General features: G+C 48.3%; 1 protein-coding gene across 1 annotated transcript in view; it reads right to left on the minus strand.

Annotated features, from left to right (window-relative positions):
- The window catches only part of LOC123355760 (scavenger receptor cysteine-rich type 1 protein M130-like), a 301,663-nt gene that overhangs the window by 275,352 nt on the left and 768 nt on the right, over window positions 1-25,543 (minus strand). Inside the window, exon 3 of the mRNA XM_044998406.1 lies at window positions 20,901-21,215. Within this exon, the coding sequence (XP_044854341.1) occupies window positions 20,901-21,215 (315 nt within the window). The remainder of the gene's footprint in view (window positions 1-20,900; window positions 21,216-25,543) is intronic.

Below are 25,543 nucleotides of genomic sequence, written 5' to 3' on the forward strand. Positions count from 1 at the left end.
TGTCATGGCAGCTGTCTGCACAGGGGTGGGGCGGCACACGGAGGGGACAAACAGATGCAACCAAACATAGATCAACCTCTAATGACACCAGTGACCCATGACCGTTGATCTGGTAAGTAAGCGAGCTGTCCTCTGTAGGAATCGCAATCTAACAGAAAACCATGAGCTAGGGAACTCCCTTATTCCCTCAATGCAAATCCCCACAGAGTTTGATGAAATTTGAACCCACTGAATTGCCAGCAAGGGGTGGCAGAACATATGAATTTAAAAAAGAAAGTGGGGAAACATGGACAGATGTGTCATTCTGGGGGGAGTGCTCCTCTTTTTGCCTGTGAGTGACATGACCCCCTGGATGGACTGGCCAAACCCAGGAACATTTTCCAGGATTCCCTCAGCCTGAAAGAAGAGAGGAGCCTTCATCCACTCCCTCTATAAGGCTCCAATCCCAGGCCCTAGGCAGCATCAGCAGCCTGGGTTCCCTGCCAAAGCACAAATACCCACAATGGGCCCACTTCCTCTCTCTGTGGTCATTTCCTTTGTCCCACAAATCTGTCTGGAGGACACAACCCTTGGAACAGATGGGCACAGCCTCTCAGCCCTGGTCTACGCTACAAGTTTAGGTCGAATTTAACAGTGTTAGATCAATTTAACCCTACATCCGTCCAAATGATGAAGCCATTTTTGTCAACTTAAAGGGCTCATAAAATCAATTTCTGTACTCCTCCCCTATGAGGGGATTAGCTCTGTAATCGACCTTGCTGGGTTGAATTTGGTGTAGTGTGGATGCAATCTGATGGTATTGGCCTCTGGGAGTTTTGTGTTCCATTGTGACTGCTCTGGACAGCGCTCTCAACTCAGATGCACTGGCCAGGTAGACAGAAAAAGCCCCGGGAACTTTTGAATTTCATTTCCTGTTTGACCAGCATGGCAAGCTGATCAGCACAGGTGACCATGCAGAGCTCATCACCACAGGTGACCATGGATATTTAGGTTGGATATTAGGAAAAACTTTTTCACTCAGAGAGTGGTGAAGCACTGGAATGGGTTACCTAGGGAGGTGGTGGAATCTCCTTCCTTAGAGATTTTTAAGGTGAAGCTTGACAAAGCCCGGGCTGGGATGATTTAGTTGGGAATTGGTCCTGCTTTGAGCAGGGGGTTGGACTAGATGACCTCCTGAGGTCCCTTCCAACCCTGATATTCTATGATTCTATGGAGTCCCAGAATCGCAAAAGAGCTCCAGCATGGACCGAATGAGAGGTACCAGATCTGATCGCTGTTTGGGGAGAGGAATCCGTGCTATCAGAACACTGTTCCAAAAGATGAAATGCCCAAATATTTGAAAAAATCTCCAAGGGCATGAAGGACAGAGGCTATAACAGGGACCCACAGCAGTGCCGTGTGAAATTTAAGGAGCTCAGGCAAGTCTACCAAAGAACCAGAGAGGCAAACAGATGCTCCAGGTCAGAGCCCCAGACATGCCGCTTCTATGATGAGCTGCATGCAATTCTAGGGGGTGCCCCTATAAATATCCCTCCCCTGTGTGTGGACTCCGTCAATGGATTCTCATGCCACAGGGATGCCGATTTTGGAGACGAGGAAGATGATGATAAAAAGGAGGTTGAAGATAGCATACAGCAAGCAAATGGAGAAACCGTTTTCCCCAACAGCCAGGAACTCTTTATCAACCTGGAGCCAGTACCCTCCCAACCCACCGAAGGCAGGCTCATGGACCTTGAAGGCGGAGAAGGAACCTCTGGTGAGTGTACCTTTGTAAATATAATACATGGTTTAAAAGCAAGCGTGTTTAATGATTAATTTGCCCTGAAGTCCTGGAATGCATTTGGGGCCAGAATAGTTACTAGAAACAGAACAGAAATCCTCTAGTGACTTCTCAGTGAAGCTCTCCTGGATGTACTCCCAAAGCCTTTGCAAAAGGTTTTTGGGGAGAGCAGCCTTATTTCGTCCTCCATGGTAGGACACTTTATCATGCCAGGCTAGTAGCATGTAGTCTAGCATCACTGCATAACAAAGCATGGCAGCGTATGGTCCCAGAGTTTGCTGACATTCAAGCAACGTCCGTTCTTTATCTCTCTGTGTTATCCTCAGGAGAGTGATATCATTCATGGTCACCTGGTTGAAATAGGGGAATTTTATTAAGGAGACATTCACAGGTGTCCGTTCCTGCTGAGCTGTTTGCCTGCGGTTGAACAGAAATCATCCCTGCTGTTAGCCACGCGGTGGAGGGAGGGGTGAAGAATTGTGTGTGTGGGGGGGGGGGGTTAGTTGGGTTTGTGCTGCACGTTAACCTGAAAACCACAGCTCCTCTTTTTAAATGGCCAACCCAATATGTGCTTGGTATGGGAAATTAGGGCACTGCTGTTTGAAACCATTCCCACATGTTATGAAGGGTAAAGAAGTCAAAAGACTGTGGCTTACTGTGTATGCCTGCAAGCCAAATTCTGTTTCCTGCCAGCACTGTGTCTGTGATCTCTCACACCAAATTGGCAGGCCCTAATATAAGAGGCAAAATGCAACCTTGTAAAGAAAGCAACATGCTATGTAATGTTAGCAATTTAGTTCACCATGAAAGAGTCTACCCATTGTTCTCTAAAATGTGTCTTTTTAAATACTACTCTCCCGTTTTTTCCTCCCGCAGCTGCAAATGTTTCAATGTTCCCCCATCATCTACATCCCAGAGGTTAGCGCAGATAAGAAGGTGAAAAAAACACACTCACAATGAAATGTTCTCTGAGCTCATGCAGTCATCCCACACTGACAGAGCCCAGCAGAATGCATGGAGACAGACAATGTCAGAGTGCAAGAAAGCACCAGAGCAAAAGGAGAGGTGGTGTCAGTGTAATGAGAGGAGGCAGGATGCAATGCTGAGGCTACTGGAGGATCAAACTGATATGCTCCGGCGTATGGTTGAGGTACAGGAAAGGCAGCAGGCAAACAGACTGCTGCTGCAGCCCTTGTGTAACCAATCACTCTCCTCCCCAAGTTCCATAGCCTCCTCACCCAGACACTCAAGATCGTGGTGGAGGGGCCTCCGGGCACCCAACCACTCCACCCCAGAGTACAGCCCAAGCAACAGAAATCTGGCATTCAATAAGGTTGAAGTGCAGTGTGGCCTTGTCCTTCCCTCTTCCCCTCCTCCACCACCCCACCCAGTCCTTCTCTCCTCCTCCACTCCTCCCGGGCTATCTTCCCATTTGTGTGACAAATTAATAAAGAATGCATGAATTTGAAACAATGACTTTATTGCCTCTGCAAGAGGTGATCAAAGTGGGGAGGGGAGGGTGGTTTGCTTACAGGGAAGTAGAATGAATCAAGAGGGCGGGTTTTCATAAAGGAGAAACAAACAGAACTTTCACACCGTAGCCTGGGCAGTCATGAAACTGGTTTTCAAAGCTTCTCTGATGCACAGCGCACCTTGCTGTGCTCTTCTAACTGCCCTGGTGTCTTGCTGCACGTAATCAGTGGCCAGGCAATTTGCCTCAACCTTCCACCCTGCCATAAACGTCTCCCTCTTGCTCTCACAGATATTGTGGAGTACACAGCAAGCAGTAAAGCGATGAAAATGTTGGTTTTGCTGAGGTCTAACTGAGTCAGTAAACTGCGCCAGCGTGCTTTTAAACGTCCAAAGGCACATCCTACCACCATTCTGCACTTGCTCAGCCTATAGTTGAACAGCTCCTGACTACTGTCCAGAGTGCCTGTGTATGGCTTCATGAGCCATGGCATTAAGGGGTAGGCTGGGTCCCCAAGGATAACTATAGGCATTTGAACATCTCCAACGGTTATTTTCTGGTTTGGAAAGTAAGTCCCTTGCTCCAGCCGTTCACACAGACCGGAGTTCCTAAAGTTGCGAGCATCATGTACCTTTCCCGGCCATCCCATGTTGATGTTGGTGAAACATCCCTTGTGATCCACCAGTGCTTGCAGCACCATTGAAAAGTACCCCTTTCGGTTTAGGTACTGGCAGCTTTAGTGCTCTGGTCCCAAGATAGGGATATGGGTTCCGTCTATTGCCCCACCACAGTTAGGGAATCCCATTGCAGCAAAGCCATCCACTATGACCTGCACATTTTCCAGAGTCACTACCCTTGATATCAGCAGCTCTTTGATTGCTTGGCTACTTGGATGACAGCAGCCGCCACAGTAGATTAGCCCACTCCAAATTGATTCCTGACTGACCAGTAGCTGTCTGGCATTGTAAGCTTCAACAGGGCTATCGCCACTTGTTTATGAACTGTGAGGGCTGTTCTCATCTTGGTATTCTGGTGCTTCAGGGCAGGGGAAAGCAAGTCACAAAGTTTCACAGCCACTGAGAATCATCCCAGACCTGCAACACTATGTGGTCCCACCAGTCTGTGCTTGTTTCCCGGGCCCAGAATTGGCGTTCCACGGCATGAACCTGCCCCATTAGCACTATGATGTCCAAATTGCCAGGGCCCATGCTTTGAGAGAACTCTGCAGCCAGGGCCTCATCACTCTCGTCACCGTGCTGCTGTCACCTCCTCGCCTGCTCTTGACGTTTCTGGTGCTGCATATACTGTAGGATAATGTGAGTGGTGTTTACAGTGCTCATAACTGCTGTAGTGATCTGAGCGGGCTCCATGCTTGCTGTGGTATGTCGTCTGCATGGGTAACCGAGGAAAAAAGGCGAGAAACGATATTTTTGCCCCATCAGGCACTGGGTGCTCAACAAAGAATTCCAATGAGTGGTGGAGACTGCGGGAATGTGGGATAGCTACCCAAAGTGCAACGCTCCGAAAGTTGACACTAGCCCCGGTACTGTGGCCACACTCTGCCGACTTAATGCTTTTAGTGGTGACACACACAATTGACTGTATAAAATCAATTTCTAAAAAATCGACTTCTATAAAGTCGACATACTCTTATCCCCCTTCAGTCTCCTAGGATCACTATGCCATATTAAAAAGACATTAGGAAGATGTGTATTTTTCTCCTTTCAAAAGTAAATTGTTGTATTTCTGTCTCTTTATATGACTCCTGGCCCTGCTGAATGCAGATGATTGGAAGCACCTTCTCTCACCATTTGTATTTCTAATCTATCCTTCTACAGATGAAGTGACCCAACTGAATGCAGGATTTGTGATAAAGGAAAGACAGACATTTCTGTAAAATAGCGATGTCCTCTGGATGCTTTCTGGTATTGATTTCACTGAGGGTTCATCAAGAGAACACTTCTGGCTTCTCCACTGGTCAGTTCTCAGCTCAGCATCGATTTTAAACTACATTTGTAGATTGTCATGGAAATAAACATGCCACTGTGTGAACATGATCAGTTTTACTGGAGTTTTACGTAACAACTCAGTGACTTGTTACTTGTTGTAGCTTTATTGGTTCAGTGGAAATCCAGATTCTTATTAACCGTCTTCTTGTCATTATTTTCTATAGATTTAATTTCTAGTCCTAGCAGAAATATTTATCCTTTGCATTTATTGCTAATCGGGAAATCTTTTCAAAGTTTGTTTAATTTCAGGTGTGAATTACTCAGGGATAATTTTTGCATTTATCTCCTTGGAGTCAATAAAAGTTTCAAATCTGAATTCACTTCAGGAACAACCATGTTGCTCATCTCTGAATGTCTCTACCTGGTTTCTCACTTTTACTACATGCCTGATGTGTAAACCCACCCAGCTATACCCAGAGGTGGCCTTCCCTTGTCTTCTGGTTTGTTTAATCTCAGCCTCTCCTTGTGGTGATCCCTGGAAACTGCACAAATCATCTGGCAAGAAAACCATCCACTAAGGGGAAGACTTTCAGAAAGTATTTAATATGAAAAAGTCACAAAGTCAAGCAGAAGAAATTATAGACATAAAAAAGCAGGAAACTTCCACCCCCTCCAAACAATGGGAAATTATACAAAGAAAGCTTATGAACCTTTTCCCACTCACTCTTGTATTTCCTGCAACTTCACACAAATCCTACAAAAACACTTGCTTTGTCTATCTACTAGGCAGGAACTTTCTCTGGGCATCATTTCTGAGAGAAAGAGTTGAAGCGTTTAAATCCTCACGGGGTTATTTTGTCCAGTCAAATTATTATGATATTGAACCCCCAGAGTCACCATGTCCCACATCATCATAACCTGTGTCTCCAGGAGGCAGGGACGGGGTTTCCTTCTCCATACCAGAGACAACTTCACCCCTTAGAGAGTGCCGACTCCAACCTGAAAACACCAAGAGAGACACATGCAGTCAGTGGATCCACTCTATGGTTATGTGCAGCTGCAGAGCAAGGTGGAATGCACTTTACAACAGTGGTTCTCATACTTCTTTAATTGTGGCCCCTTTTCATGTATCCGTAGTAGCTGACACCTCCCCTCCCTGCCACACAAGTACATGTACCAATTTTTTTTAAAAAATCAACATGCAACTTTCACTAAATATGAAAAGCAGTAGGGCATAGAGTCAAAAAGAGCCATTTAAGTATATAGCTCTCCAGCCACCCAGCTCAAAGGCAGCACTGCCGCCAGCAGCAGCGGAGACGTAACAGCAGCAACACCGGACCATGACATCCTTACTTCTGTGCGGCTGCCGGTGGCAGTGCTGCTGTCAAGGTGTCACCCCCACTCTGAATTTTAGTGTACAGATGTGGGGACCTGCATGAGATAACCCCTAATCTTATTTACCAGCTTAGGTTAAAACCTGGTACTCCTCTGCCACCACCAAATGATTTAAACAATAAACAGGGAAAGGACCATTTGGAGTTTCTCTTCCCCCAAAATATCTCCATCCCAAGTTCCTATAACCCTTCCCTGGGTAGACTGGAGAGATTTCTTCACCAATTCTCTGGTGAACACCAATCAAAAAACCCTTGGATCTTAAAACAAGGAAAAATTAATCAGGTTTTAAAAAGAAAACTTTTAATTAAAGAAAAAGGGTGAACGGGATACCTCTGAGATTAGCATGCAAGGAAATCTCACAGACAACAGATTTAAAACACAGAGGATGTCCCTCTGGCAGGGGCGGCTCTAGACATTTCGCTGCCCCAAGCACGGCGGCATGCCACGGGGGGCGCTCTGCCGATCGCCGGGAGGGCGGCAGGCAGGCTGCCTTCGGCGGCATGCCTGTGGAGGGTCTGCTGGTCCCGCGGCTCTGGTGGACCTCCCGCAGGCGTGCCTGCAGAGGGTCCGCTGGTCCCGCGACTCCACCGAAGCCGCAGGACCAGCGGACCCTCCGCAGGCATGCCGCCGAAGGCGGCCTGCCTGCCACCCTCCTGGCGACCGGCAGAGCGCCCCCCGCAGCATGCCGCCCCAAGCACGCGCTTGGCGTGCTGGGGCCTGGAGCCGCCCCTGCCCTCTGGGCAAAACCTTAGTTACACAAATTTGATTCTCCCTCTTATGCAAAAAGAAGTCACAAAAGAAAAGAAAAGAAATCTAAGATAATTCTTCTCTAATACTCACTACTTTTAAGAAATGTTAGCTGGTGGAATCCTGGATCGTTCCACATCGGCACAAACTTACTGAACAGACAAAAGACTGATTTCCCTCCTCCCTCTTTTTTATATTTGATCTTTTTATTGGTCCTTTTGGTCAGGTGTATGCTAGGTTATGTCAGATTCTTAAGCCTTTAGAGGTAAAAGAAGAGTTAACCCTTAACTGTCTGTTTATGACAGCTGCCTTCAAAACTGGGTACCCGGACAGAGCCACCACTCTCTGCTCTGGTTTCTCATGCTGCCTCATAATAGATTCTGTGCTGTCCAGTCTGAGAACCTCTGTTCTACAGTACAGATGGGAATCGTTCCCCCTTCAGTCTTGGGTCTATGACAACTTCTAATCCATCATCTCTACATGTAGTCTGGAGAGTAAAATCTTTGGTTTCCAGACCAGGTAAAGTTGCCAAGTGCCAGATGTAGCTACCTGTCACTCCATGTACAAAACCCAAGCACTTACCAGCAAGGAGTGCTTAGTTGAGAACATTATAACTTTCACTCTGTCCGGCAATGAACATTAGCATGTTACTCTTATCAAGTACTAATCAATGCACATTTCATCACCACTGCACCTCCTCTGGGGTGGCTGATGGTGTCTCTGCTCATGACACAATGGGGAAGAGAGGGAGATATTGGCCAAGGACAATGGGCAAAGCCCATCCCAGATTTCACAGGACGTGTCATAGGCTCTTTAACACTGATGCAGCAGTAACAAAACTTTGGTGTATAGGATTATGCCCAAAAGATACACATGTAGTGAACTGGTGGCAATTGAGCACATCCAGGGCATGGCAGCCACATAAGGATTGGAACCTAGATGCAGAAGGATCCTAGGTATCTTGCTGGTTTGACCACGAAGTACCACCCAGCAGGGACCCTGCTGTTCCTCTCCCCATGGCAGGCACTGAAGCCTCTGCTTTGAGGGAATGGAGAGGTGAGGGAAGGAGAGATTGCCTCACAGGCATTGGCTTGGCCAGAACTGTTCCCTTCCTGCATACCCACATTTCCAGCCCTCCCATTCTGCAGAGACAGTGTGAAGTGCAAACAATTCTCCACTCACCTGTCTGTGAATCCCTGTCATTCGCTCCAGTGCCTTCCTCATCATTCTGCCCCAAAGCAGGGTCACCTTCAGTGTCAGACACTTCTCTGGCATCATCATAACCATCCCCTGTGACATCTCCAGGCAGGGCAAGGGCATCTGACGTGAAGATGTGAAGTAATTAAGAGAATATTCACAGTGAAGATAGAAATAAACTACAAGCTGCAGATGCACCAGCCTCATTGGTCCCTGGGGCTCTCTCAGCCCTTCCACCCTGAGGGATGTAAGACAAGCCCTGCTCTGGAACCCTCAGACTGAGGGGATTTACAGATCAGAGTGATTTGATACATTTCAGTAGCTGGTTGAGTGGATCCTAGAGCTCCTAGATGACGAGGGGAAGGTGGAGTTCTGGAAAGAGGTGACTGGAATCTAGTTCAGAGGGATCGTTCCACAAGGCATTTGGTTACAATAATTACAAATGTAAATGACTTGGAATTGTCCAGAGTTTGTCTCCGGCTTCCTAAACTTGACATTATTTTTAAAATGTCTTTTCAATGCGTTCTCCTGATAAAGTATAAAAGGGGTAGCCATGTTCGTCTGGATTTGTAAAAGCAGCAAAGAGTCCTGTGGCACCTTATAGACTAACAGACATATTGGAGCATGAGCTTTCGCAGGTGAATACCCACTTCGTGGGATGCATGTAGTGCAAATTTCCCGGGGAATACTGGCCCCTGGAAATTTCCACTACATGCATCCGACGAAGTGCCCCTGGAAATTTCCACTACATGCATCAGACGAAGTGGGTATTCACCCACGAAAGCTCATGCTCTAATATGTCTGTTAGTCTATAAGGTGACACAGGATGCTTTGCTGCTTTCTCCTGATAAAGTTTACCCCATAAACTGCCATCAGTCTCCAATGTACTAACACCAGTGGGAGCTGAGCCAGCTACTAAGGGTGGGACATGGTCCCTAGGGTGTAAAATTTCTATGTCCCGCCCACCCCCCTGTCACAGAGTGACTGACATAGCTGTATATAAGCTGCCATAGTTGCATGCCAGGAAAGGCTGGCAGGGAACATTACTGCTGTGTAAAGGTCTCTCCTTTGATGCATTATGTTTACAAATAGTGAGTAACCCTAGTGCTCATGGCAGTGTGGGTCACAGGTCAGTGACCTGAGTCAAGTACAGCATGGACAGCTCATGAGCAAACTTCTCCTTCAGTCTCTGCAATGGGCCTCTGTCATGACCTAGGACATCACACGCTTCCCTACCCCTGGGCCTCCACACAGCTCTTGTAATGCACCTGGTCAGTGCCCTCAGCAATACGCCAATAGACAATACTGGTGGGTGAACTTTGTGGTATTCTTAACAAACCGCTATTGTTCCTACTGGGAAATACAGTTAGTTTTTCGTCAGGGTGACGTTGCTTCCAGGAATCAGAGTCACTACTCACCTCGGATGTCTGGAGTCTCGGGGACGTCATTCAAGGCAGGTTCCTCCACGTTATCATAATCCAACTGAGACCCCCCTGGGGAAGCTCCCTCTGGAACAGCAAACACCACAGTCAGCCCCTGGCACCAACAGTGTCTCTTCAGCGCAGGTGGTGCTTATAACTAGAGTTGTTTATCATGGCACATGAGAGGGAAGTCGCAGGGGGCCCATGATGAGAGGGCACAAATGGGCCAATCCTGTCCCTGCAGAATCCAACAGCAGCTCTTGTATGTGTTTCAGTGGGAGTAGGATCTGGGCTTGTGCTGAGATAACAGGTTAGGACACAGGCCTGGCAAGGCCAGAGATGGTCTCTGAATCCTGCTGATCTCCTGTCTCACTGGGGAGGAGAAACCTCCCTGCTGCAGGAATTAAAGCTCCTGCTGGGAGGTCACTGTTCTGATCCTTTGTGAGCTCCTGCTCTCCACTAGCCTCTCAGGCAGCCCAGGGCTCAGCTTGGCAGCACTCCAGCTTCTCAGCAGAACTGGCTCATCTGCTCAGTGTCTCCTCCCCCAGCCACAGGCTAAACTCCCAAAGGGCCCAAATTCATGGACTCCCTTGAGAGCAGCTGGGGTAAAAAGGCTGCCCTGTTTACAGTTAGAGATGGGCCCAAGCCAGGAAGTTCAGATACAGGATTTTGCTTTAGCCTGTTATAGTGACAGGTGCCAGCCCCAAAACTGAGATCCAGAGCTGGGGGTCAGAATCTGCAAATTCCCTTCCCCTAAAATTCTGGTGGGTTCAGATCAGTGAGTTGGGCTGAGCCCATCTGTAATTATAATATAGGACAATATTCCCCCCCACACACACTCAGAGATGAGAGAGGAGCCCTGCTGGGTACTGACGCCTTCCACCCAAAGACACTGACCCATCTCCGCCAGCTCTTCACCTGAAGAGGTCACTGGGAGCCACTCCCAGGGGTGTGTGCTCAGGAGATGGGCACATGTTCCCATCCTGAGATTCTGGCAGAAATCCTGTTCAATGGGATTAGACCTGACTGTGTAAGATGGGAACCATGTGAGGGGAAATGGCTGCGATTGCAGAAAGTGTCATAGAAATTCTGTTCTCTGCCCAGATTTGGGTCTCTCGGCCTGAGTCTGCCCCTCCCCCATTACCTTGTTCTGATCCAGGATCATTTTCCCCCTCGCTGTCCCCGGTGTAATATTGCAGCTTCGCCACTGAGTCATCTGAATAGGAGACTGGAGAGACGAGAACCAGAAATTCATCAGTAAGAACAGCAGAACTGTGGGACTGGGAACACATTTGGGGCCTGGAGTGGGATTTCTGGTCTCAGTCTATTCCTTCTTCTGCAGGACATGGTGACTCACAGCAACTCTGAGCAGTGAGAGGCTGACACAGACTCCCCAAGAGAAATCTCCATGTCACTCTGGTAAATGTGATTGAGGGGATGCTACAATCTGACCTGAAATATACTGGGGTGTGTGAAGGGCACGTCTCTGGCTGCTGGTCCAGGGAAGTTCCATAATGGTCCAGGCCTCCTCAGCCACAGAGGGGATTCCTCCTTCTTCAGGGAAATACCCACTTCCCCCATGAATCAGTCAATCAGCTCTCCATGGTGTTTCCCGATTAGGCCAAGATAGGCCCAGAGCAGAGTCTGTGATTCACTGTAACCATTTTGTCAGTGGTGTTGGGGGATGCCCTGAGCATGTTCCCAGAGCCCCACCACAGCACAGCCCTTGGGCAGGATGTTACCATCAGACATTGAGACAAAATGGCACAAAGGATAACAGGGCCATGACTCAAACTCAGGAGGCTCTCCTGCGCTGATCTCTCTACTCCGGGGCAGGAAGGAGCCGACCCAGCTGACCAGTGGCTGTGGTGGGAGGGGGGCACAGAACATCCCCTGCTCCAATGCTCCAGAGAATTTTCAAATGATAGTTTAGCCTGGCCCCAGATATTCGCTTTCTTGACCCCTCACTGGTTACACTCCAAGGCTGCAGGACAGGCAGAGTGACATTAACAGTCCCTACACTTGGAAAACTCAGTGTATGGTGGGAAGGAAGCCCATCTCCCTCAGTTCCCACAGCTAGAGCTTGGCAAAAACAAACAAACACCAAACCCAAACACAAACAAACAAACAAACAAACAAACAAAAAACAGATGATTTGGTTCTCGGCTACTGGGGAGGGGGAAAGCAAAAAAACCAACAACAAAACCCAACAACATTGTTTTCAGTTGAGCCAAAAATGACTTTTTTTTTCTTTTTTTTGGCAAATTGAAAAGTAAAATAAATAGTTTAATGTTTAATGAAACCATTTGGTGTTCTTTTGGGCATTAGTCATTTTTTGTTTGCTTGTTTTTATAGATAAAATTAAAGGAAATTTATAATGTAAAAATACTATCGAATAGAAAAAACAAAATGTTTTCTTTAGAAAGTGTTGAAATGAAATGAATTGTTCTGTGCGTATTTGGAACAAGTGGGTGATTTTTCATCAAACATTTTGTAATGAAGACTTGTGCCCAGCGCCAATGAGAAGCTCACAGGGCTGAAGCTGCTGTGATTTAACTCTGGGCCAGGGCCCCAGAGGGAAAGGGCATTAGATAGCTGCTCCCTGTTAAGAGTGACAGGTTTCAGAGTGGTAGCCGTGTTAGTCTGTATCAGCAAAAAGAACAGGAGTACTTGTGTCATTTTAGAGATTAACAGATTTATTTGGGCATCTGATGAAGTGGGTTTTAGCCCACAAAAACTTATGCCCAAATACATTTGTTAGTCTCTAAGGAGCTACAAGTACTCCTCGTTCTTTTTGTTAAGAGTGAGACACACAGACCTGAGTGACTGAACATCTCCTGCTTCTTTCTCATCAGGTTATAATCAATCTCCTCGTACACGGCCTCAGAGAAGGGATCCAACGGTCTTCTGGAGCCTGAAAACAAAGGGCAGGGTTTGCACAGGGTCATTGAAACCAGAGATGGGAAACACCATGGGATCATCCAGCCCCTCCTCCTGGGCCCAGTGTGAGCCTGAAGCTACAGCACATTCCCAGTGCTGGAATTTAAATGAGCCAGGGGACAGGGTTTCTTTCCACAACAGCTCTTTGTTGATGGTTCCCAGGGCTAATTTGCTGTCAGGAAGCTTCCTCACATTCATCTTAAATGTTCCCTTTTTAATCTCATCCCATTATTCCTGGCTATTGACCTTTGGAGCAGCTTAAATAATTCTTCCCCTACACTGGTGTTTATCTGCAAAATGATGATAACACTTTTTTACCCATCGAGTTTAAGGCCAGATGGGACCATTAGAACATCTAGTCTGATCTCCTGTATAACACGGGCCACTGCATTTCACCCAGATACCCCTAGGTTTGAGCCCAAAGATGCATTTAGACTAAAGCATTTCAGTCCTCAGAAGAATAAGCTCTTGTGTGCCACAGGCAGAAAACAGAAGTGACTAAGGTACCACCAATGTCCCAGGACCCAGCAATGGCAGGGAACTGATGAGATGAGAGATGCCTAGATAATACTGGCAGGTGATTCATGGTCCATGGTTCAGAGGAAAATGAAAATCCCCCAAGGTCCCTTTTTGCCAATCTGACCTGGGGAAAAATTCCTTCCTGACCCCAAATCTGAAAATTGGTGTGACCCTGAGCATGTGGAAAAGACAAACCAGCCAGATATCATAGAAACAGGTTTCTCTATAGCACCTCAGAGGACTGGTCCAGCCCATCCAGTGTCACAGCCCCATTTGTAGTTAATGTCTGATGCTTCAGAGGAGGGCAAGAAACAAAACACAAATATGGGGGCTTCCCAGAATTCCTTCCTGACCCCTGTGGGTGACCGGCTGAAGCCCTGAAGCATGAGATCCGACTATGGGCATTGTCTTACTGGAAAGTTGTGAATGTTACATGTATGTTGATGGCAATCCCATTCTCCATCTTCTTGCCAAGGAGCTGGTAGCTAATGTTTGTATTGTGTGCTATAAATGTAAAATCCCCTACAAGTGCTAGGTTTGAGTATAATACAGTATAATGCGCCTTTCCCGCATTTCTCCCTCCAAAGATTGTCTTTTCTACTGGATCACTCTCTTCAAAACTATTTACCAGAGCTCGATTTTTATATACTTTTTTCCTGACAATATTTCCAATTTCTCTAGGTGCCTTTTCCATGATGTCTCTCCTTGTGATATTCAGAACCCCTCCCTGGGATAGATTTAGGGTGACCAGATGTCCTGATTTTATAGGGACAGTCCCAATTTTGGGGTCTTTTTCTTATATAGGCTCCTATTACCCCCCACCCCCTGTCCCGATTTTTCACATTTGCTGTCTGGTCACCCGAGATAGATTGTGCAACCCCAGGCAGGGGCGACTCTAGGCACCAGTGAAGCAAGCAGCTGCTTAGGGCAGCCCATTTGCAGGGGCGGCAGTTGGCAGGGATCCAGCCTGGGACCTGAGAAACAACAGGGGGCCCTGGGAGGTGTAGTTCCTTGGTTAGCTCCCTGCTTATAGCGCCAGCCCTGGATCAGGGAAAGAACTACATTTCCCAGCATTCCCTTGGCCACTATCAACAGGATGGGAGGGGGAGGGAGTATTGTAGCTAAAACTTCATGCTGCAGCTTGCTGTGAATGGAGAGCTCACGGCTAGACTGGGGTGGCCCTGTAAATGGGGAACAAGTGTGCCCAAGGAGTAGAAGGCTTTGGCCCAGATATCCCCTTCAGAAGACATCCCGAGAGTGGATTAGGGATACTGGTGTGACCTCACCTTGCAGCCCCCAAAGAAGGAATTCGGTGGACTAAATGGACATTGCCCCTCTCTATCTGAATCATAGAATCATAGAATATCAGGGTTGGAAGGGACCTCAGGAGGTCATCTAGTCCAACTCCCTGCTCAAAGCAGGACCTAATCCCCAACTAAATCATCCCAGCCCGGGCTTTGTCAAGCCTGACCTTAAAAACCTCTAAGGAAGGAGATTCCACCACCTCCCTAGGTAACCCATTCCAGTCCTTCACCACCCTCCTAGTGAAAAAGTTTTTCCTAATATCCAACCTAAACCTCCCCCACTGCAACTTGAAAGCATTACTCCTTGTTCTGTCATCTGCTACCACTGAGAACAGTCTAGATCCATCCTCTTTGGAACCCCCTTTCAGGTAGTTGAAAGCAGCTATCAAATCCCCCCTCATTCTTCTCTTCTGCAGACTAAACAATTCCAGTTCCCTCAGCCTCTCCTCATAAGTCATGTGCTCCAGCCCCTTAATCATTTTTGTTGCCCCCCACTGGACTCTTTCCAATTTTTCCACATCCTTCTTGTAGTGTGGGGCCCAAAACTGGACACAGTACTCCAGATTAGGCCTCACCAATGTCGAATAGAGGGGAATGATCACGTCCCTCGATCTGCTAGCAATGCCCCTACTTATACAGCCCAAAATGCCATTAGCCTTCTTGGCAACAAGGGCACACTGTTGACTCATATCCAGCTTCTCGTCCATTGTAACCCCTAGGTCCTTTTCTGCAGAACTGCTTCCAAGCCATTCGGTCTCTAGTCTGTAACAGTGAATGGGATTCCTCTGTCCTCAGTGCAGGACTCTGCACTTGTCCTTGTTGAACCTCATCAGGTTTTTTTTTGGCCCAGTCCTCTAATTTGTCTACGTCCCTCTGTATCCTATGCCTACCCTCCAGCGTATCTACCACTCCTCCCAGTTTAGTGTCATCTGCAAACTTGCTGGGAGTGCAGTCCACACCATCCTCCAGATCATTAATGAAGATATGGAACAAAACTGGCCCCAGGACCAATCCTTGGGGCACTCTGCTTGATGGAGCCATTGATCACTACCCGTTGAGCCTGACGATCTAGCCAGTTTTCTATCCACCTTATAGTCCATTCATCCAGCCCATACTTCCTTAACTTGCTGGCAAGAATACTGTGGGAGACCGTTTCAAAAGCTTTGCTAAAGTCAAGGAATAACACATCCACTGCTTTCCCCTCATCACAGAACCAGTTATCTCCTCATAGAAGGCAATTAGGTTAGTCAGGCATGACTTGCCCTTGCTGAATCCATGTTGACTGTTCCTGATCACTTTCCTCTCCTCTAAGTGCTTCAGAATTGATTCCCTGAGGACCTGCTCCATGATTTTTCCAGGGACTGAGGTGAGACTGACTGGCCTGTAGTTCCCCAGATCTTCCTTCTTCCCTTTTTTAAAGATGGGCACTACAGTAGCCTTTTTCCAGTCATCCAGGACCTCCCCCGTTCACCATGAGTTTTCAAAGATAATGGCCAATGGCTCTGCAACCACATCCACCAACTCTTTTAGCACCCTTGGATGCAGCGCATCCCTCCCCATGGACTTGTTCTCGTCCAGTTTTCCTAAATAGTCCCGAAACACTTCTTTCTCCACAGAGGGCTGGTCACCTCCTCCCCATACTGTGCTGCCCAGTACAGCAGTATGGAAGCTGATCTTGTTTGTGAAGATAGAGGCAAAAACAGCATTGAGTACATTAGCTTTTTCCACATCCTCTGTCACTAGGTTGCCTCCCTCATTCAGTAAGGGGCCCACACTTTCCTTGACTTTCTTCTTGTTGTTAACATACCTGAAGAAACCCTTCTTGTTACTCTTAACATCTCTTGCTAGCTGCAACTCCAAGTGTGATTTGGCCTTCCTGATTTCACTCCTGCATGCCTGAGCAATATTTTTATACTCCTCCCTGGTCATTTGTCCAATCTTCCACTTCTTGTAAGCTTCTTTTTTGCGTTTAAGATTAGCAAGGATTTCACTGTTAAGCCAAGCTGGTAGCCTGCCATATTCACTATTCTTTCTACACATCAGGATGTTTTTTTCCTGCAACCTCAATAAGGATTCTTTAAAATACATCCAGGTCTCCTGGACTCCTTTCCCCCTCATGTTATTTTTCCCAGGGGATCCTGCCCATCAGTTTCCTGAGGGAGTCAAAGTCTGCTTTTCTGAAGTCCAGGGTCCGTATTCTGCTGCTCTCCTTTCTTCCTTGTGTCAGGATCCTGAACTCAACCATCTCATGGTCACTGCCTCCCAGGTTCCCATCCACTTTTGCTTCCCCTACTAACTCTTCTCTGTTTGTGAGCAGCAGGTCAAGAAGAGCTCTGTCCCTGGTTGGTTCCTCCAGCACTTGGACCAGGAAATTGTCCCCTACACTTTCCTAAAACTTCCTGGATTGTCTGTGCACCACTGTATTGCTTTCCCAGCAGATATCAGGGTGATTAAAATCTCCCATGAGAACCAGGGCCTGTGATCTAGTAACTTCTGCTAGTTGCCGGAATAAAACCTTGTCCACCTCATCCCCTTGGTCTGGTGGTCTATAGCAAGCCTAGCAAGGGAGATAGAAGCCCATTTTCAACAGCCTTTTTTTTTTAAGTTTTATTTGTTTAAAAGGAAGACAGTGGTATTGCATTGGCAAATTCCCCATAGAATAAAGAGTGGAACAAAAGAATAATAAAGGCACCTCAACTTTTCCTCATTTATGGAGGACAATCTTATAATATGTATCCAGATAGCTTCCAATCACACAAGTTGAAAATTGTTCCACTTTACTACAGTTCTGTAACCATATGGGAACCAATCCTGTCTGTGTTCTGTGCACATCCAAAATTCCTGCTGAATGACCCGCCCTGAAAGCAAGTTATCAGTGACCCAGGGCGGGGGCGGAAGAAGGGTGCAGGTAGGGAGAGGGGGTGGAGAGCCCAGGGCAGGGGTGGCAGGGGGTGCAGGTGGAGGGGGCTGGGGCAGGAGGGGGTGTGTAGGTAGGGGGCACTGCTGGGGTGGCAGGGGGGAGCCCAGAGCTGGGGTAGCACAGGGTGTGTGGTGGAGAGCCTAGGGCTGGGGTGGCACAGGGTGTGTGTGGGGGAGAGCTCAGGTCTGGGTTGGCAGGGGGTGCAGGTCGGGGAGGGGGGAGAACCCAGGGCTGGGATGGCAGGGGGGTGATGGTCGGGGGAGGCCCAGAGCTGGGGCGACAGGGGGGTGCAGGAGGGGGGGAGAGCCCAGGGCTCGGGCAGCAGGGGCTGGGGGGGGGATCCCAGGTCTGGGGTGGGGGGCAGCCAATTTTTTTTTTGCTTGAGGAGGCAAAAAACCTAGATCCGGCCCTGACCCCAGGCGGTATCTTTGGGAATCACTGTATTAAATCTATGAATGGTTTATGTTCTACTGCATGTGGGAGGGTTACCACAGCTCCTCCAGGAAGAAAAAACTGTGTGTGTGTGTGTGTGTGTGTGTGGCGGGGGTGGGGGGAGGGTTGATTAAGGTGAACCAATGAGATTGTAACAACTCCAGAAAGGTAACAGCCTTTAGGGTGGTTTACACAGACTGGTTCAAACTGGGTTACCAGAGACCAAGAGACAAAGAAAGATTTCTGATATGAAAGGCTGAGTTTAAACAGACTCAGGGCCTTCATTTTGATTCAGCAATTGGGCAGGACCTTCTGTCCACGGGGATCCCAACACTGAATAGTTGCAGGGACGTTGGTCTAGCAGGCTGCCCATGAGGAAGACGGGTGAATTCTGGTGTGTTCAGCAAGTGTGGAGGAATTTTTATTGTTTTTAAAGAGTTCCTTGTGATACTTTCATCCTACTAACAAGGTGCAGTCTGCTGAGAGAGAGCTGGGTGGTGACTTGTAACTGCTGGCAATACACTGCTCATAGCCCTTGGGGAGAACGCACAGCATGGGGGCTGGCCTGTGGGCGGACTGGTTTCTTGGGGGTATCACAGTGGAAGGCAGTGGGCTGTGCAGCATTAAACACCCCAGGCCACAAAGAGGTGGGACAGGAGGTTACCACCCAGAGACAGGTGATGGCTGGAAGCCTGAGTAGGCACTTCTGGAGTTGATCATGGGAGGGTGGGGAGATAAAGATGTAGCTTTTCTGAAACTGTAAAGGTCCCTAGCTAGTATCATCTCCAGATTTCATGGCTGGGCTGTTCCACTAACAAAATATTAAATGAGAGAGGAGTTAGGCACCCTCGGCCAACCCACCCAGTCCAGTATCGCCCCTCACCCTCACACCCTGCAGCCCCCCTGCTATTGCAGAGGCATTTCACACAGTGACACCAAACAGGACCCACCTCTGTGCTGTGCCTTGGCACTTCGCACCTGCGCCCCCAGGATGATTAAGACCAGGCAGAGCAGGGCCCCCAGGATAATGCAGATGACCACGGGCACCGTGACTCTCCCACTGTCAGTCTGAGGGCGGCGCTGGGGAGCTGGATGGAAATGAACATGCACAAGGGAGAGATTATCCTGTGACAGTCAGGGGGCAGGGAGGGACAGGGAGCTCCCCAGTCACTCATTGCACGGCCCAGGACAGCAAGGTAATGGACTGGGACAATCTATGTGCCATGGGGGCAGCTCACAGGCTGCTGTTTAAATCATGGGCCCCTGCTCTGTCAGCTGGAGCCAGCAGACAGGCATCCTCTGGATCAGCAGCGCCTGCAGCTCCCACCCAGGTGTCATTCGCCCTCAGATTTCACAGGCCATAGAAAGGAGCTCCTTCCCTCAGGCTGCAGCTTGCAGCTCATCCACTGTCACCCAGCACCAGGGAAATTTAACCTTGATGGGAAGAGGGGGATGCTTTAACTGGGGTATTTGGAGAATCTGTCCTCTCTGTCAGACCTGCAAAGGGAAAGGGAGGAGAGTTGGAGCCTGGAGTGAGGGGGAGGTGACGTGTTTGTTCTCAGGGGGAATCTCAACTCCGAGAGTCCCAGGTTGTCTCCAGCTGTCACCTCCACAAGCTCCATCAGAGCAGCACAGGGATGCAGGGGCTATGTGGGCTGATGCCTGAGCCAATCTGACCCCACAAAGGTCCCACCTCACAGCATCCATGATGCTCCTGCACACAGGAGATGGGAGGGCCTGGTCTGGGACCAAAGGGATGGGGGCGTGGGCTGATCCATCCTCCTTCCTGAAAATTACAGCATGTAGCAGAAACATCTCCCGTCACTCACCTGAGCAATTCACAGCAGCATCTTCCTTATGACCACAGTTGCTCTCACCCCAGGGCTTGGCAGGACAGTCCCAGAGAGATGACTCTGTTCCTCGGCAATTCAATTTCTCCACCCAGATGGGACCAGTCCCCTCGCCAAATGCAGCTTCGTCCAGGGCAGATACAGCAGATCCACAGCCCAGTAGTTTACACACAACGTTAGCATCCACCATGTCCCAGGAGTCATCACAAACTGTTCCCCAGGAGCCACGGTACCAAACCTCCACTCTGCCCGAGCATCCGTCCTCTCCTCCCACGACGCGTAACTTCTCCTGGTCTGGAAATGCAGAAACCTCACATGTTACTGGGACAGCTGGGAAAGTCCTTAGGGACCAAGAGTGAAACACAGAGAAGCAGAGATACCTGTGCAGCTTGGAGAGTTCGGGCATTCGGCAAACAGGGTCTGAGTTGGTTTTGCTTTTTTTCCTATGGAGAGAAAAAGCCGAGGTGAATGCACTGGGCTGTGTGTGTGACGTGGGAGTAGAATTTATCTGTATTTTAAACCCATAATTTCAGCACTGTATGAACAGAAATGTGAACTCTCGGTCATTTAATACCTAACTAATTTGCTCCAGGCCAACATGCACCCAGACTTGTGGGGGATTCCAGTCTCGACCCAAAATGCACAGCCTGGGCCCATCTCTGATTGTTCATCCCAAAAGGATTAATAACCACAGAGCTGCCTAAAGATGGTCTCTAGGGAGAGGCTTTTCTTCACTCTCACACTACTTTAGCACATTGTATAATTAATTGATTAACTTCCATGTTTGTTGTAAATCAGACAAATGTTTATACTTATAAAACATCATGAAAATACATTTGTATCTTGTGTTGAGAATTTACATCTGCCTACACTGAGATGTGAACAACAACAAATTGTATCCTAACCCTTCAATTAATTGAACACATCGCGGATATGTGTGTTTGCACAAGCACATGCAGGTAATTTCAGAATTACCAGCGCAAGAAATATGGGTCTCTTCTGCTCGGTTATCACATGACTTTGGATTCCAGGGCTCTGACGGGCACTGCCAGAGGGAGCTGTGCTGATCACTGCATGCAACATGGTCCAGCCACGTGGGACCAGAACCTGCTCCATATTCAAAGTCTCTTTCAATCTGTCCTCCATCCCCACAGTTCAGCTGTTTGCAGACAATTGTTGGGGTGTCTCCAGACATCTGATTGGAGCAAACACTGCCCCACGTCCCATTGTAGAAAACCTCCAGCCGCCCAGCACAGTCACTGTTGCTCACCAGTCTCAGATCTGTGAATTCTAGAAGGAAATGCATGAAAAGGAAATTTAAATCATCTGATTCTGAAAGAACTGGGGTGTGAAGAGTGAAATCCCAGCGATTGCAAACAATTCTGTGCATCATTCTGCAGGAGCAACTGCTAGAGAACCACTCCAAGAATGAGAGACTCTTTTACACATCACAGGCCCCCTAGAAATACAGTGGGCATCTCTGGAAGGTCACCTTTTCCCAGCAACTACATACAAATTGTAATAGATTAAGGCCAGGAAGGATTGTGACATTGGCAGGCCAGATGCCAGCTCTTGCCCAGGCTGCAGACCTTAGCTAAGACCTGACAATCTCATAGCTGGAGACCAGGCCAGGTCACCTGTATGTTAGTTTTGCTCAAAACAGCTATTAGTCTTGTAGGAATGTATTTAGTGTTTAGACTCTATGAAATGGTTGTTAGTTGCTGCAGGCATTAATCTCACTTGTAATGTCTGTGGTCCATGCTACAATAAAATATGTAAGTTTTGCTTTATAACTGAAAATGTTTGCTCTGAACTTGTGAACTCAGGCACGGGAATGATCCCGCCCATCCATCCCCTGCATGTAGTACATGCAGAAGGCCTCATCCCATCACTTTGAAGGCTGGAAGGAGGAAATAAAAATAATAGATATGTAGATTTTTCATATTTTTGGCTGTTTGAACTGACAGGGCTAGAGACACCAAACTGAGGCCAGAGACCCCAAGGGGTTTCCCCTGGGTCAGCGTTGAAGGACATTTGGAATTGACGGATCACTACAACTCTGTCATTCCAAGGATGTAAATGGTAACTCATTTGTGTGTATATGTTTCTTTGCTTTAACCGTGTGAATAACCCTTTTATTTCTTCTTTTTTTCTAGTTAATAAACCTGTATATAGTTTGTTACAGGATTGGCTACAAGCATTGTCTTTGTTATAAGATCTAGGGAACCAACTGATCTGAGTAAGTGACTGGTCTTTTGGGACTGGAAGCAACCTGAATGTGGTGTGATTTTTGGTGTAAGTGACCAATTATCACTAAGTTCAGTTTCTCTGGGTGACAGCATAGACTGGAGAGTCAAAGGGGACTGTCTGTGGCTCCATGGTAAGATAGCTACAGTGATCCAGGACTAAGTTCCCTCTAAGCTGTGCAGACATGTGTCCACACAGCAGGCTATCAAAGGCTGCATAGGCACACAGCCACAGGGGCCTGGACTGGAGAGGCACCTCTTCCCCAATCCCAGGCTGCTGCAGCAGGAGAAGGCTCAGGGGAGCCTGCACTCCATAGCCCACACCCCCATGGCCCCACCCCATCCACAGCCCCACCCGATAGCTCACCCCCCCCAGCTGGAGCCCTCCCCATACTACCAAATCTCCGCCCTAGCCCTGAGCTGCCTCCCACACTCCAAACCCCTCAGACCCAACTTCGCCACACATCACCTCTACACTGGTGCACATAAAAAAATCCATTCTGCTCATGGATGTAAAAAATTAGAGGGAACATTGGTCCAGGAGTTCACATCTGTTACTGTCTTGGTGAAAAGTGACAAAGAGTCCTGTGGTACCTTATAGACTAACAGACGTATTGGAGCATGAGCTTTCGTGGGTGAATAGCCACTTTGTCAGACCAGGGCCGGCTCTAGGTTTTTTGCCGCCACAAGCAAAAAAAAATTTTGGCTGCCCCCCGTCCCAGCCCTGGGCTCCCCCCCGAACCCCCCTGCCACTCCAGCCCTGGACTCCCCACTTCCCCCCCCACCAGTGCCCCCCCACACACACCTCCTGCCGCCCCAGCCCTGGGTTCTCCCCTCCCCCGCACCTGCACCCTCCTTCCACCGCAATTCCAGTCCTAATAACCACTGGGAAGCATTTCTTGCTCAATTTTATCCTACTTTTTCTACAGCAAGTTACAGTGGATCAGTATATTTGATTTGGGAGAAATGAAGTAACAGCTGCCCAAACTGAGCTTGAGCACTCCTGAATTTTGAGGTGTTCAAATCTGGAAGGCAGGTGCTGAGTGTGTGTGTGTGTGGGGGGGAGCTGCGGGCTCCGCGGGGGAGCACGGCAGCATGTATGCAGCAGCATGTCTGGAGCTGTGCGGAGCCAGACACGCTGGTCTGAGTGGCACGGTAAGGGGGTTGGGGGGTTGGAGAAGGGGTAGGGAATTCCAGGGGGGCAGTCAAGGGACAAGGTGCAGGGAGGGTTGGAGGGGGCGGAGGTTCGGGGGGGCAGTCAGGGGACAGGCAGTGGTTGGATGGGCATGGGAGTCCCAGGGGTTTGTCAGGGGACAGGTGGGGATGGGGTCCTGGGGGGAAGTTGGGCAGGCTCTCAGGAGGGGGCAGTTGGGGACAAGGAGAAGGGAGGCTTAGATAGGGGGTGGGGTCCAAAGGGGCAGTTAGGGGCAGGGGTCCTGGGAGGGGGTAATCAGGGAGCAGGGGGTTGGATGGGTTGGGGTTTCTGTGGGGGGCAGTGGAGGGAGTGGATGGTGGCAGGCTGGGGCTTCCCTCCCCCTGGAGTGTCCTGTTCTTTGAATGTTAAAATATGGTCTCCCTGCCATTCACAGCACTCACAGCACACGCTGCTGCATGAGGCCCCCCTCCTTCCTTTCCAGTTGGTAGTGGCCAAGGGAATGCTGGGAAATGTAGTTCTTTCCCTGCTCCAGGGCTAGCTCTATAGGCAGGGAGCTAACCAAGGAACTACAGCTCCCAGAGCCCCCTGTTGGTTCTCAGTTCCCATGCCGCTCCTGCAAATGGGCTGCCCCAAGTAGGTGCTTGCTTTGCTGGTGCCTAGAGCTGCCCCTGCCTCAGACACATGTGGTGTGTGTCATAAACAGATAGTTAAGGGTTAATGCCTCTTTTACCTGTAAAGGATTAAGAAGTTCACCTAGCCTAGCTGACACCTGACCAGAGGAACCAATGGGGGAACAAGATGTTCCAAAAGGAAGGAGGGAAGTTTCCTTTGTTTAGTCAGTTTCAGTGGGAGTGAAAAAGATCAAGGAACCAGCCTCTTATCAGAGTAGTAAGTTTTAGAAAGGAATAAATAGGTTTATGTTTATTTTCTTTTGTGATTGGCTTGGTGCCATTAAGGGAATTATCAAATTGGGTATTATTGTGTGTATTAAGATTTTTCCCCAGGGGAACATCCTGTGTTTTCAATCTATTGTCTGTGAGATTAGCTGATATGCTGTTCCCCAGAGGTTTTTTTTCTTTCTTTTACCTTTCTTTTCTTTAATTAAAAGCCTTCTTTTAAGAACCTGATTGATTTTTCCCCCCTGATTTTTTTAGATCCAAGGGAATTGGATCTGGACTCACCAGGAAATTGGTGGAGGAGTCTCTCAAGGCTACCCAGGGAGGGGAAGCTTTTGGGGGGGAAGGGAGTGATCCAGGTACTCAGAAATTCTGGATGGTGGCAGCGAGACCATATCTAAGCTGGTAATTAAGCTTAGAAGTGTCCATGCAGGTCCCCACATCTGTACCCTAAAGTTCAGAGTGGGGGTGAGACCTATGGCAGTGTGTCTTGGTGAAATCTACTTATAGACACACCACCAGTTTGGGGTATTGCCTTGTTTCTCACCATCTGCCCTGAAGTGGGTACTCAGAGCCGTGAGCCACTCCAGACAGCGTGTCAGGGATTGTGAGATCAAATAATTTGACATTCTGTAAAACAGCTGCATAGAGCCTAATAACTTGAGTCTGACTTAAGCAGAGCGTCCAGAAAGGCATCTGGTCTAGACAGGAAAACTTCAAGAGATGCAGAATGCACCATTTCCCTGGTAGTTTGTTCTGATGGTTAATCACCCTCCCTGTTAAAAAACTGGGCCTTATTTCTGATGTGAGTTTGTCTGGTTTCAGCTTCCAGCCATTGATTCTTGTTCTGCCTTTCCCCATTAGATTAAAGAGCCCTTTAATAAGTGGCATGTTCTCCTTTTGACAGGACTTATGCACTATAATCAAGTCACCTCTTAATAGTTTTGATAAGCTAAGTATCAGAGGGGTAGCCATGTTAGTCTGGATCTGTAAAAGAGCAAAGAGTCTTGTGGCACCTTATAGACTAATAAATCTGTTAGTCTATAAGGTGCCACAAGACTCTTTGCTGCTTGATAAGCTAAACAGATTCAGCATCTTAAATCTCTCACTGTAAGGCTTTTATTCATCAGATCACTTTTGTGGCTCTTCTCTGCTCCCTCTCCAATCTTTGCAGACATCAGAACTGGACACAATATTCCAGTGCCTGTCTCACCAGTGCCATATACAACAGTAACATTTAGTCCTCATTCCTACTCTCTGCTCCCCTGTGTATACATCCAAGGTTCTCATTAGCCCGTTTTGCCATACACGGCACTGGGA

Source organism: Mauremys mutica, chromosome 1 (assembly GCF_020497125.1).
Source record: "Mauremys mutica isolate MM-2020 ecotype Southern chromosome 1, ASM2049712v1, whole genome shotgun sequence".
Classification (NCBI taxonomy): domain Eukaryota; kingdom Metazoa; phylum Chordata; order Testudines; family Geoemydidae; genus Mauremys; species Mauremys mutica.